The sequence below is a fragment of the Mobula hypostoma genome, chromosome 7 (genome assembly GCF_963921235.1).
Source record: "Mobula hypostoma chromosome 7, sMobHyp1.1, whole genome shotgun sequence".
In the NCBI taxonomy this organism is placed as follows: Eukaryota; Metazoa; Chordata; class Chondrichthyes; order Myliobatiformes; family Myliobatidae; genus Mobula; species Mobula hypostoma.
Genome location: NC_086103.1, coordinates 29,985,269 through 29,997,518, shown reverse-complemented (window position 1 = coordinate 29,997,518; position 12,250 = coordinate 29,985,269). Strand labels below are relative to the sequence as shown.

The 12,250-nt window shown below is 41.0% G+C and overlaps 1 protein-coding gene across 3 annotated transcripts in view; it reads left to right on the top strand.

The window, feature by feature from the left end:
• The window catches only part of sgcd (sarcoglycan, delta (dystrophin-associated glycoprotein)), a 210,243-nt gene that overhangs the window by 86,350 nt on the left and 111,643 nt on the right, over nt 1–12,250 (top strand). For all 3 annotated transcript variants that reach the window (XM_063053191.1, XM_063053190.1, XM_063053189.1), the window contains one exon: nt 5,512–5,613. In XM_063053191.1, the coding sequence (XP_062909261.1) occupies nt 5,512–5,613 (102 nt within the window). The remainder of the gene's footprint in view (nt 1–5,511; nt 5,614–12,250) is intronic.

Below are 12,250 nucleotides of genomic sequence, written 5' to 3'. Positions count from 1 at the left end.
ACACATCTTTCCTTTGTCTTCTAACCCATTGGTCTTGTGTTCTCACTGAAATCGGTGGGCTATCAGAACTGCGGCTGCTCCATCCTGTCTCAGGATTCCAGTGGTACCATCGCCAGCCTATCCCTTCTCCCACCACCACCATCACACCCATCTGCAGAATCTCAGCTAGACCCCACTCTTAGACTCCCTGTGGATCCTAGTGATTGAATGTATTGACAGAGCAGCTCCATCTATAATTCTGTAAATCCCAGATTTCTGCAATCGTAAGCTTGCATGGAAGTCTGAGATTTACAGCCACTCAACTGGCTGAACACTAAGGTTTCCAGTTGGAACCAAAACAAGAATTCAGTGATGTCTATCCAAAGCCACGAAATCTACATCAATATTTTGCTCTCATTTTGCACAATTTATTTATTTTTAAATACATTTCTTATTGTAACTTATACTATTGCACTGCAGTGCTACTGTAAAACACCAAAGTCTACACCACACAGTATGCCACTGATAATAAACCTGATTTGGATTCTGGAGTACAGACTTGTAAATTCTAAATCACAAGTGCGTTGTCCAGTTTTCCAGCAGGTAAGGGTGTTCCAAAAAGATAACTCCATTTTGTTTAGTTATTATTCTTTTGTACATTAAGGAAGACTTGAAGATACAATCTTGATAAAACTATTTTTAAAAAATAATCGTTAATAGTTAGTGGCCCATTTTCTTGACTCCTTGAAATGTGGGAGCTTCCAAAGGTGTGAGCCGTCTTTCAGCGTGATCTCAACTCTTCAGTGCTTTTGGGTGACCTCACCTATTTCCGACATTAGGTAGTGAGCTCAGAACACGGAATAGCAGCCGCATAAAAATAACAGCTCTCGTGTAGCAAAGAAATGCTCAGCTGTCGTTTGCACCTCTCAGTGGGTGGATTATATTGCTCCATACTTTAGGACAACATATCATTAAGTTGGTACTGCAGTGACAAAAAAAAACCTAAGCCGTTTTTGCAACAAAACAGAACTGATCTAAATGTAAAAATAAGTTGCCTTTGGATTTCTTCAGGTAGATTCAGTCCTTAGAAAACTCTTGACAGAACAGCACTGTTTTGCTTGGAGCTGTATTTCAGTGTCTTACCTTCCATAATATCAGTTTATCTGGATTTTGTGTTGCTTTGAAAGTTTATAATATGTTTACTAAAAACTAATTCAAAGATTACACTGTGTACTCACCTCTCAATCTATTTTTTTAAATTTCAAAATATACTTTATTCAAAAGTAAATTTATGTACAATAAATCATTCAATGACTCTCAATCCTTTACAGATGTTTCCATTACGAGCTTTATATTTCCACACTTTTAGCCACACTCAATCTAAAACTGAAATTAGCTATGCTACTTTTAAGTCTTATAAAACACATCCACCATAGTAACATAGTTTACATATGGTGTTCATGAAGTAGCTTCTCATTTACACTGGGAGGCTAAGCAAAATGAAGACTGTAGGACAGATCAATCATGTCTGTCCTAGTACTATTTAGCATGCCAGTTTGGGGTCATCGCTTACTATAAACAGCTCAGCAGAGCCCTATAACTGAATTTTTTATGTCAGCTGTGTGGTGCTCAGCCTGTCTGTAGAAACTTTAGGTTGAATAAATTGTCTAAGCCTAAAATCTTTATGACTTTTATATTAGAAATTTTGCAGTAGTGCCTATGGATGAAAATTGAAAGCACTCATACATACTAATGAGTGAGGGCCACACGCTCACGCACAATTTATTTTCTATTGATTCAACAATGAATACTTATCTATTTAGATTAGCATTTTGTGCCCATTCCAAGCTACCTGTGAGAAGGCTGATGAGGAGTGCCCTTCTTGAACCATCGCAGTCCATGTCATAATAAGGGAGAAAAAAGGAGGTGCATAGTAGCTATAGGCAAGTAGGAACAAATGAGGTGCTTACAGACTACAAGATATGCAAGAGAGAAATCAGGAAGGCTAGAAGTTGCTCAAGCAAGCAAGATGAAGGAGAGTCCTGAGGGATTCCACAGGTAGGTTAAGAGCAAAAGGATGGCTAGGGACAAAATTGGTCCTCTGGAAGACCAGAGTGGTAATCCATGTGTGGAGCCTAAACAGATGGTGGAGGTCTTAGATGCATTCTTTGCATCTGTATTTACTTGGGAGACAGATTCAGAGTCTATAGAAATGAGGCAAAATGGCATCAACTTCTTGGACCTCACACAAATTGTAGAAGAGGAGCTATTTACTAGCCTGAGGCAAATCAGAGTGGATAAATCCCCAGGGCCTGACAAGGTGTTCCCTCGGACCCTACTGGAGACAAGTGCAGAAATTACTGGGGCCCTAGCAGAAATATTTAAATCATTCTTAGCGACAGGAGAGGTACCGGAGAATTGGCAGATAGCCAATGTTGTTTTGCTGTTTAAAAAAGGCTCTAAACTGAAACCAGGAAATTATAGGCCAGTGAGTTTGACATCAGTTGCGGGAAAGTTATTGGAAGGTATTCTAAGGAACTGGATATGTAAGCATTTGGACAGACATGGACTAATTAAGGATAGTCAGCGTGGCTTTGTCCATGGTAGGTCATGTCTAACCGATCTTTTTTGAGGAAGTTACCAGGAAAGAGGATGAAGGCAAGGGGATGTTGTCTACATGGACTTTAGTAAGGCATTTGACAAGGTCCCGTATGGGAGGCTGGTCAAGAAGGTTTAGTTACTTGGCATTCAGGAGGTAGTAAACTGGATTAGACATTGGCTTTGTGGGAGAAGCCAGAGAGTGGTAGTAGAGGGTTGGCTCTCTGACTGGAGGCCTGTGTCTAGTGGTGTGCCACAGAGATTGGTCCTGGTCACCTATATCAATGATCTGGATGATGATGTGGCTAATTGGAGAGCAAATTTGCGGTCAACAACAAGGTTGGGGGTGTAGTGGACACGAGGAAGACTATCATGGTTTACAGAGTGACTTGCGTCAGTTGGAAAAATGGGCTGAAGAATGGCAGATGGGATTTAATGCAGACTAGTGTGAGGTTTTGCACTTTGGTGGGACCAAATATGTGGGCTTACACAGTGAATGGCAGGGCACCAACGAGTGTGGTAGAACAAAGGGATCTGAGAATAAAGGGGAAAACATCTTCACTCAGCAGGTCATGAGTGAGTGGAATAAGTTGCCAGCTCAAGTGGTCTATACAAATAGGTTAGGACTGTATTCTTTAGAAAGTAGAAGACTGAGAGGAGACTTGACAGAGGTATACAATATTATGAGGGGCATTGTTACAGCAAATGCAAGCAGACTTTTTTCACTGTGGTTATGTGGGACTACACTCAGAGGTCATGGGTTTTGGGTGAAAGGTGACGTTTAAGGGGAACATGAGGGGACACTTCTTCACTCAGAGGGTTGTGAGAGAGTGGAATGAGCTGCCAGCTCAAGTGGTGTATGCAAGCTCAATTTCAACATTTAAGAAAAGTTTGGATAGGTACATGGATAGTAGGGATATGGAAGGCTATGGTCCAACTGCAGGTCGTGGGGAGTAGGCAGTTTAAATGGTTTTTGCATGGACTAGATGGGCCAAAGGGCCTGTTTCTGTGCTGTACTTCTCTATGACTCTATAATAGTTTACCCACAATACTCTTGGAGAGAGAGTCCCAGGATTTTAACTCAGCGATAATGCATGAATACCAGTTTGCTTCCATGTCAATGGGGTAAGCGACTTGGAGGTGATCTTAAAAGTAATTGACTCCCTTTTACCTGATGGTTTTAGGAAATGCTATTGGAGAAGATTGGTGGATTGCTAACATTGCAAATTATAGAATGCATACATAACTTCTTCTTCACTGCCAGAGCCAGAGTAAGTTTTTTTATATATATAAGATGGTGATTGGGGCACCAGTCAAGGGAGCTGTATTGATTTGGATGCTGTTGCATTTCCTGAACTTTGTCGGACACTGTCAGTAAAGTAATTTGTAGCAAGTCAGAAGTGAGCCAATGCACACCGTATACCCAGGTTCTTGCAGCTGCATCATTTACGTGACTGCTCAGTGATGATGGTATTGAATTTGTTGATGACAATAATGTCAAATGTCAAAGGGTGATGATTGATCTCTCTTTAATTGAAGATGGTAATTTCTTTGGCTTTTTTATGATACAACTGTTACTTGCCACTTATCAGCTCAAGTCTAAATGCTGTACAGGTCTCACTGTGTGTAGATGCAGACTGCATCATTATCTGAACATTTGCAAGTAGAAATCACTTGTGAGCATCTGACCTTACTTTGGAGGGAAGGTCATTGCTGAAGCAGCAGAAGGTGGAGTGCTCTTTAACACCTTATCCTGACAACCACCCCTTCCAGTAAAGAGCATCTGTTTTACATACAGTTATCCCTCATATTTACTTCAGTGGAATTTCTGATAGCTGTGAATTTGTCCTCAGGGAACCTGTGAGTGAACTGTCTAACTGCTCAGTGTGTAATAGATTTCACAGAATTCTTTAAGAAGGTGAGTGTGCTGAGGTTTATAGACTGCTCCACTTGAAGGGATTGGATAATTAAAGTGTCTCAGAATGCAATTGGTTCTGATTTAGCTCATTGTATTGAACATTTAAGCAATTTTTATTTGTATATCAGTATAAAAGTACTGTAGCTGTTCATGAATATTTCAATGTTTGCTCAATCTTATGGACTTCTGGAGCAGTTAGAAGAAAACAAGGAGCACTATAAAGATTTGACATAGATAATATGCTCAATATTCTTCCCTTCCCCAAAACCAAAACTACTTTTATTAAAAGAAAAAGGCAGGACTCTCAATTAACCAGAGGAATAAGGTCTATCCTAACTAAATTATGGCACAATTGGGTTCCAAATATTTGGTGGCTAAGATAATATTTTATTCCATAATTACATTATTTGTTTGTTAAAAAATACTATGTGCAGGATTTGAGACAGAGAGAACTATTCAGACCAATGGTAACTAAATTTACTCCAAAATCAGTGAAGAAGCAATGAGATCCATTAGATCACTCCTAGAACTAGCAATCTTTGGAATAGATTCTTCACCTTGCCATCTGAAAAGAAGATGCTGTCCAAGTTGCATGCTATCTTGGACAATGTCTCCCATCCATTACATAATGTACTGGTTGGGCACAGGAGTACATTCAGCCAGAGACTCATTCCACCGAGATGCAACACAGAGCGTTATATGAAGTCATTCCTGCTTGTGGCCATCAAACTTTACAACTCCTCCCTTGGAGGGTCAGACACCCTGAGCCAATAGGCTGGTCCTGGACATTTTCTGGCATAATTTACATATTATTTAATTATTTATGTTTTATTACTATTTAATTATTTATGGTGCAACTGTAATGAAAACCAATTTCCCCCGGGATCAATAAATTATGACTATGACTATGACTGTGACTATCTGAGCTGCTATCAAATTGAACTTGCTCATTGCCTAAATGTGGGTTTGATGTATTTATCTCTTGGTTTGACATTACCATTTTTTTTCCATTGCAGGATGGCATGGGGCATCTAAGAATCACTGACAAGGGTCTGCGGTTAGAAGGACCATCTGAGTTTTTGCAGCCTTTGTATGCCAAAGAAATCCGATCCAAAGCAGTAAGTGAAGAATTCCATAAGTGCTATGAGAGGGCAGTGTTGAATTCAGTCAGCACTGATGCATGGGTATAATATGTGTACTCCAAGTCAGTAACGTTCAGTGATACAAAATAAATTTATTGTATTTTTCTCAATGCTATCACATTTGCAGTGCTGGATGCAGTAGCTATGCACAGCTGTCCTGCGTGTATGGTCTAGGATACAGTCGATTATGTGCCATTACACCATCTGCTCACACTTAAGCCATGAATAACACAGGAAGCATAGCAACCATAGTGTTTCAATCTCTCAGTGGTGCCACATGGCAGGCAACAAGCACCATCAATCATATCCATTGGCAGTTTCTTAATTACCTGGCAAGACAATATTGGACTGCTTTTACTGGATATAAGTCAGCAGCGATCCAAACACCGAGCTGCACCATTTTCTGCTCAGATGGATTAGCCCTCTGTGACATAGTGTGTGTGCCACATTGCAGTGAGCTAATGTAGCCTTTTGTTGCGTGAATGAAGTCACAGGAGAAAAGTACTGGTAGATATGTAATAGCCTCTTTATTCCTCAAAACAAGATACAGCAGGCGTGATATGGAAGCAACACACACAAAATGCTGGTGGAACACAGCAGGCCAAACAGCATCCATAGGAAGAAGCACAGTCAACGTTTCGTGCTGAGACCCTTCGTTAGGACTAACTGAAAGAAGAGCTAGTAAGAGATTTGAAAGTGGGAGGGGGAGGGGGAGATCCGAAATGATAGGGGAAGACAGGAGGAGGAGGGATAGAGCTAAGAGTTGGAAAGTTGATTGGCAAAAGGGATACAAGGCTGGAGAAGGGAGAGGATCATGGGACGCGAGGCCTAGGGAGAAAGAAAAGGGGAGGGGAGTGCCAGAGGAAGATGGAGAGCAGGAAAGGAGTTATTGTGAGAGGGAAAGAGAGAGAAAAAGAGACAGAGAGAGAGAGAGAGAGAGAGAGAGAGAGAAATAGGAAAAAATAAAAAATAATAAATAAATAAGGGATGAGGTAAGAACGGGTGGAGGGGCATTAACGGAAGTTTGAGAAGTCAATGTCCATGCCATCAGGTTGGAGGCTACCCAGATGGAATATAAGGTGTTGTTCCCCCAACCTGAGTGTGGCTTCATCTTGACAGTAGAGGAGGCCATGGATAGACATATCAGAATGGGAATGGGATGTGGAATTAAATTGTGTGGCCACTGGAAGATCCTGCCTTCTCTGCTGGACAGAGCATAGGTGTTCAGGAAAACGATCTCCCAGTCTGGATTGGGTCTCACCAATATATGGAAGGCTTCATCGGGAGCACCGGATGCAGTATATCACCCCAGCCGACTCACAGGTGAAGTGTCGCCTCACGTGGAACGACTGTCTGGGGCCTTGAATGGTGGTGAGGGAGGAAGTGTAAGGGCATGTGTAGCACTTGTCCAGTTTACAAGTATAAGTGCCGGGACGGAGATCGGTGGGAAGGGATGGGGGGGATGAATGGAAAAGGGAGTTGTGTAGGGAGTGATTCCTGCAGAAAGCAGAAAGATGGGGGGAGGGAAAGCTGTGCTTGGTGGTGGGATCCCGTTGGAAGTGGCTGAAGTTACAGAGCATTATATGTTGGGCCCGGAAGCTGGTGGGGTGGTAGGTGAGGACAAGGGGAACCCTCTCCCTCGGGGGGTGGCATGATATGGAGACCCTTTTGGTTGAAAAAGGTCTGCCTAGCCCAACACTACACAACATTTTATGTGCTAAAGATTAAAGAAAATTCAGGACAATTCAAACAAACCCATATTTACAATCCTGTCTTTAAGCTACACATGTGACGGTTTCAAATGCCTGGATCCTCCCAGCGTCACACCTAAAATAAATGTTAATTACTGCTGTACCATGCCATGGGATGCTGATTGGATTCATGCATATGTAGACAATCAGTTACCTGCCTGTTTCCTGGTCTTTCTAGCCTGCATTTATAATAAAATCTTCAATGCATATTCGAATCTGAAGGCTAGGGGCTGAAGGTGGTTAAGTTAATTGCTGCAGGTGCTAACCCCAAAAATTGCTCTAACACAGCCAATGAAAATCAGGTTGTTGCAGTTTTCAGCGTCCTAATGCAATGCCATCAAGCTGCAGTGCAGACATAGTACAGTAAACACAATTGGCAATCAAGGCCTTTCTGCTTGAAAACACTTTGTTATATCTACCATATATGCATTTTTCTCTCTTGGTAGGAGTTCCTGTAAACTAACCACGATGCAATAGTAACTACCCTTTTCCAAAAACTGCTGCTTTAGTACCTTAAAGAGTAGAGTTGAGTAATTACAGATGAAAGAACAAAGTACTTCAATCATAAATGTAAATGTGGTAATTTGAATTGAAAAGTAAAACTAGAAATTTAAATTGGAACCCAATTTATATGACTGGCCTGAATTAATTATCGTCTGCCACCCAACATCCCTCATAGAGGGTACTGGTTGTGAAATTTTTTTGCTGTGTTATGTGAGATTGATTTCAGTTTTGTAGATGATTGTGAAATAAGGGCAAAATGGTTTTATGTAATAAATGCAGTTATTTGCTGGAAATTACGGAAGGATTTCAGAAGCGCAGCAGCCAATAAAGAGGTTGATGTTACTAACATCTAACTTGAGCAGCTTCAACTTTGCCGTGCGGTGATGTGAGAGAATAGATTTCCCACCTGTTATACAACTCACATGATTTTCTTTTCCAATGGATTTTCACTTCTCTCATGGGCAGACTAATGTTGAGGATGAATATTTGCTATATAGTGTAAACAGATTGAAACTGAAAAGTCTCTCGGGCCATATAATCTTGGAAATAAGACGCAATGGAGTAAATTTGCAGCGTGCAGGGCGTGATACTGAAAAATTAATTGCATACTTGAGAGGTTAAGCAGGGTTGGAATACAGTGTAGCAAAAACCAAACGTGTTTTGCTGCCAAATCGGAACATCCTGCTTCTCAAATAAATGTAGAGGAACCCACGGTATTATTTGGAAGAGGAATTCGAGCTTCTCGCCTTGGTCATTTATATCATTGCTGTTTGTGGGGCTTTGCAGCATAGTAATTGGCTGCTACATGTCTATATTAAAAACTAAAAAGGTATCACCAGATGTAGTGGAATCTAGAATATTCTGCAGCCATGAAAATCGGCACATTTTTTTACATATTAGTATGAGAATAGACCATTCATTGCATTGATCTTTTAAATACTTTCAAAAAAAAGACTTGCTAATATTTTGACAAGCCAAATTCAGGATAAGATAAATTATTTGTTTATTCTCAATAGGTTTTTCATATCTAATGGTATCTGTTGGCAAACTTAAGATGTGGTGTTCCTTCCAAAAAAAATCTATCTTCACATAAATTTTGAATGTATGTTCAAATTTACATAAAAACCCTTAGTTATTTCTTTGTGATGAATACTAATTATAGCAATGTAAAGAAGATATATCATGGCTTCATTTTATGTTTTTATTTCAGATTCAGTTGCCAAATTAGTTAATTGTCATGCGATACAGGACAGCTTTTCTCCTTGCTTTGTCCACCCTTTCATGTTTCGGCTGATGATTGAAAAGTGAGTTGCAAACTCATGCATTCAAACCGTATTCTCCTCAATCCACGCTCATGAATAATGGAGTTGGGTCCTGGAACTAATTCTGATCATTGTCCTCTCTTAGAGAATCTGATCCTGTGCAGAAGAAGTGGATTGATTTTTTTGTTTCCTCTGGTGTGCTAACTAGCTCAATGCATTCTGCTTCCCTGGTGGTCTGGGTTGGGTTCATGTGATCAATTTCCCTGGAGATTCACTCCATAAAACATTTTAAGATCATATGCCATTGTATTCCTTCTATTGGCAGACCACCTTGCAACTTAATATGTCATTGTTAGAACAGTTCTTATTTTTTTTACACACACTCTTTTCTCCTCCTGTCTTGGTGAAGCACTAAGGAATGTTTTTCAAAATAAAATTTGCCAAATTGTTATCATTTTCTAGAAAATAGCAGGGGAGAAGGACTATCTTGTATTTTGCAAGAGCTTACTGTGTTACATTAGGCCTAGTAACCATTCCCAATTTTTCCTTTCAATCTATTCAAAAAGGAACAGGCATAAACTTCTCTCCAGAATGGTGTCAAATGTTACCAGGTGTGCAATGTCCTTCTAAAGGGGAAAACTATTGATGAGTTGTGCATCTCCTGCATTACAAAACTATTCCATTATGTATTTTCTGGGATGGCACGCTGCCTTTCAGACAGGTGAGAACAGCAGGTCAACACTCACAACACGCTGGAGGAATTCAGCAGGTCGGGCAGCATCCGTGGAAACGATCAGTCAACGTTTCGGGCCAGAACCCTTTGTCAGGACTGAAGAGGGAAGGGGCAGAGGCCCTATAAAGAAGGTGGGGGGAGGTTGGGAAGGAGAAGGCTGGTAGGTTCCAGGTGAAAAACCAGTCAGGGGAAAGATAAAAGGGTGGGGGAGGGGAAACAGGGAGGTGATAGGCAGGAAAGGTGAAGAAGGAATAGGGGAAAACACAATGGGTAGTAGAAGGAGGTGGAACCATGAGGGAGGTAATAGGCAGCTGGGGGAGGGGGCAGAGTGAAATAGAGATAGAGGAAGGAAGGGGGAGGGAATTACCGGAAGTTGGAGAATTCTATGTTCATAGGAAGGGGCTGGGTTCCGGCCTGAAACATTGACTGATCATTTCCACGGATGCTGCCTGACCTGCTGAGTTCCCCCAGCGTGTTGTGAGTGTTGCTTTGACCCCATCTGCAGAGTATTTTGTGTTTGTGAGAACAGCAGGTCATTCTCTGCGGAATGAATGAAAAGAATTGACCAGCAATTGAAAGGTCTTTTTTCATTCTAGGGTCTCTTTCCATTCGCATTTTCTTGTGTTTTTGTTTCAGATTTCTACCATCTACATCCCCCAGCCACTTGTTCCATAATAACTCAATATTTGCCTTTTTCCGTTTTCCCATGTGGACTCCGAAATTGATACAACTTAGTGTCTTTCTGCACAGATCCTTCCTGGCTTGCTGGGCCTTCGCAGCATTCTCATTTATTTTAGGTTTCTGACAACCGCTGTGTGGGCAATTTCAAGCCACAAACTGATGTTTCTCCCTCCCCTCTCCTTCACTATTTGCCCCTCCCATTAGTGGCCATTAACAAACATTCACCACTCTTTTCTAGTCCATAACTATCTGTGTCAACAGTCTCTTTGTCGTCATCCTGACATGAACATCCATTGTGTTTTCTCTTGCCCTCGTCCTTCTCTGCAAACTGTGCCTGTTTCTATCTATATATATATATATATATATATATATATATATAGAAATATATATATATACTTTTTCTCATTTCAATAATGGTCATTGACCTGAAGCATTAAGATAGTTTCTCTCTCCACAGATTTTGACTGTCCTATGGAACATTTGCAGACTTTGCTCTTTTTACTTCAGATATCCAGCATCAGCACTTTTTTTGCTCTCCAGATTACTATTCAAGATGGGTTTCACACAGAAATGACCTCGCATCCTATGTCACTATTGTTACCATACATAACGGTGTCCATAATTATAAATATAATAAATATACAAATTTTCCAGTGTCTTTAATCTGGCCATATGTTGACCAACCATTTTTCCAATCTTTGAATATGCATACCATATTTGCAAGTCTTGAAAATCTCTTGCAAAGTGCTTCTAAGGGAACAAAGTGCCTGTTCATAGTTTGTGATTCAGAGACTCATCAATGTCTTCTATGCCTCTGGGCCTAATATAGTATTGTCTTCTTTGTGTTTTACACATGGCCACAATACTAGGTTATTTATCTTTTATCAAAGACCTAAACTAGCAATGTGAAGCAAATGGTTCTGACTGTATTTATCAGACATCCCACCTTTCCTGGAAGTTCCGGGAGTCTCCCACATATGAATAGTGGCTCCCTGATGCCCGCAAATTATATACAATATCACAGAAATCAATTTTTTTGAGGACGAGCGAGAGAAAGCAAGAGAGAGCGCGCGCGCGAGAGAAAGCAAGCGAGAGAGCGCAAGAGAGAAAGCAAGCGAGAGAGCGCGAGAGAGAAAGCAAGTGAGAGAGAGAGAGAGCGCGAGAGAACAAGAGAGAAAGCAAGCAAGAGAGAGAGGGAGAGCGCGCCATGGCAGAGTGTTCCAAAAAAATATAAAACGTATGTCGCCCCAGACTACACTAAAGTGTACCCCTGCCTAATAGGGGTCGAAAATAGTGACAGTGTTGCTCGCAGCACTGTTTGCAACAGTGACTTTTCTATTGCCCATGGTGGGTTAAGACTGTAAAAGATATGTTGAGGTAAGTTTAACAGGTGTCATTCGTTCATTAGCATAGCTAATGTTATTTAAACTAGCTGGCCGGCTGCTAAGGAGCTACCCTATTACAGACATCCCACCTCTCCCGGAAGTCTCCTGCAAATTGATGGTGCTACCTCCCTGAGATGAGTTTTTGCAGGGTGGGATCTCTGTATTTATCCTCATCCATGTGTCCATGGCCTGCTCTTCTCACTGTTGTATCCAGTGAACATTGTTTTCTACTGACCTGAATTATTTTAACTCATCCCTGCCCCATTGTTATTTTCCTGTACCACTCAGATCTGCTCT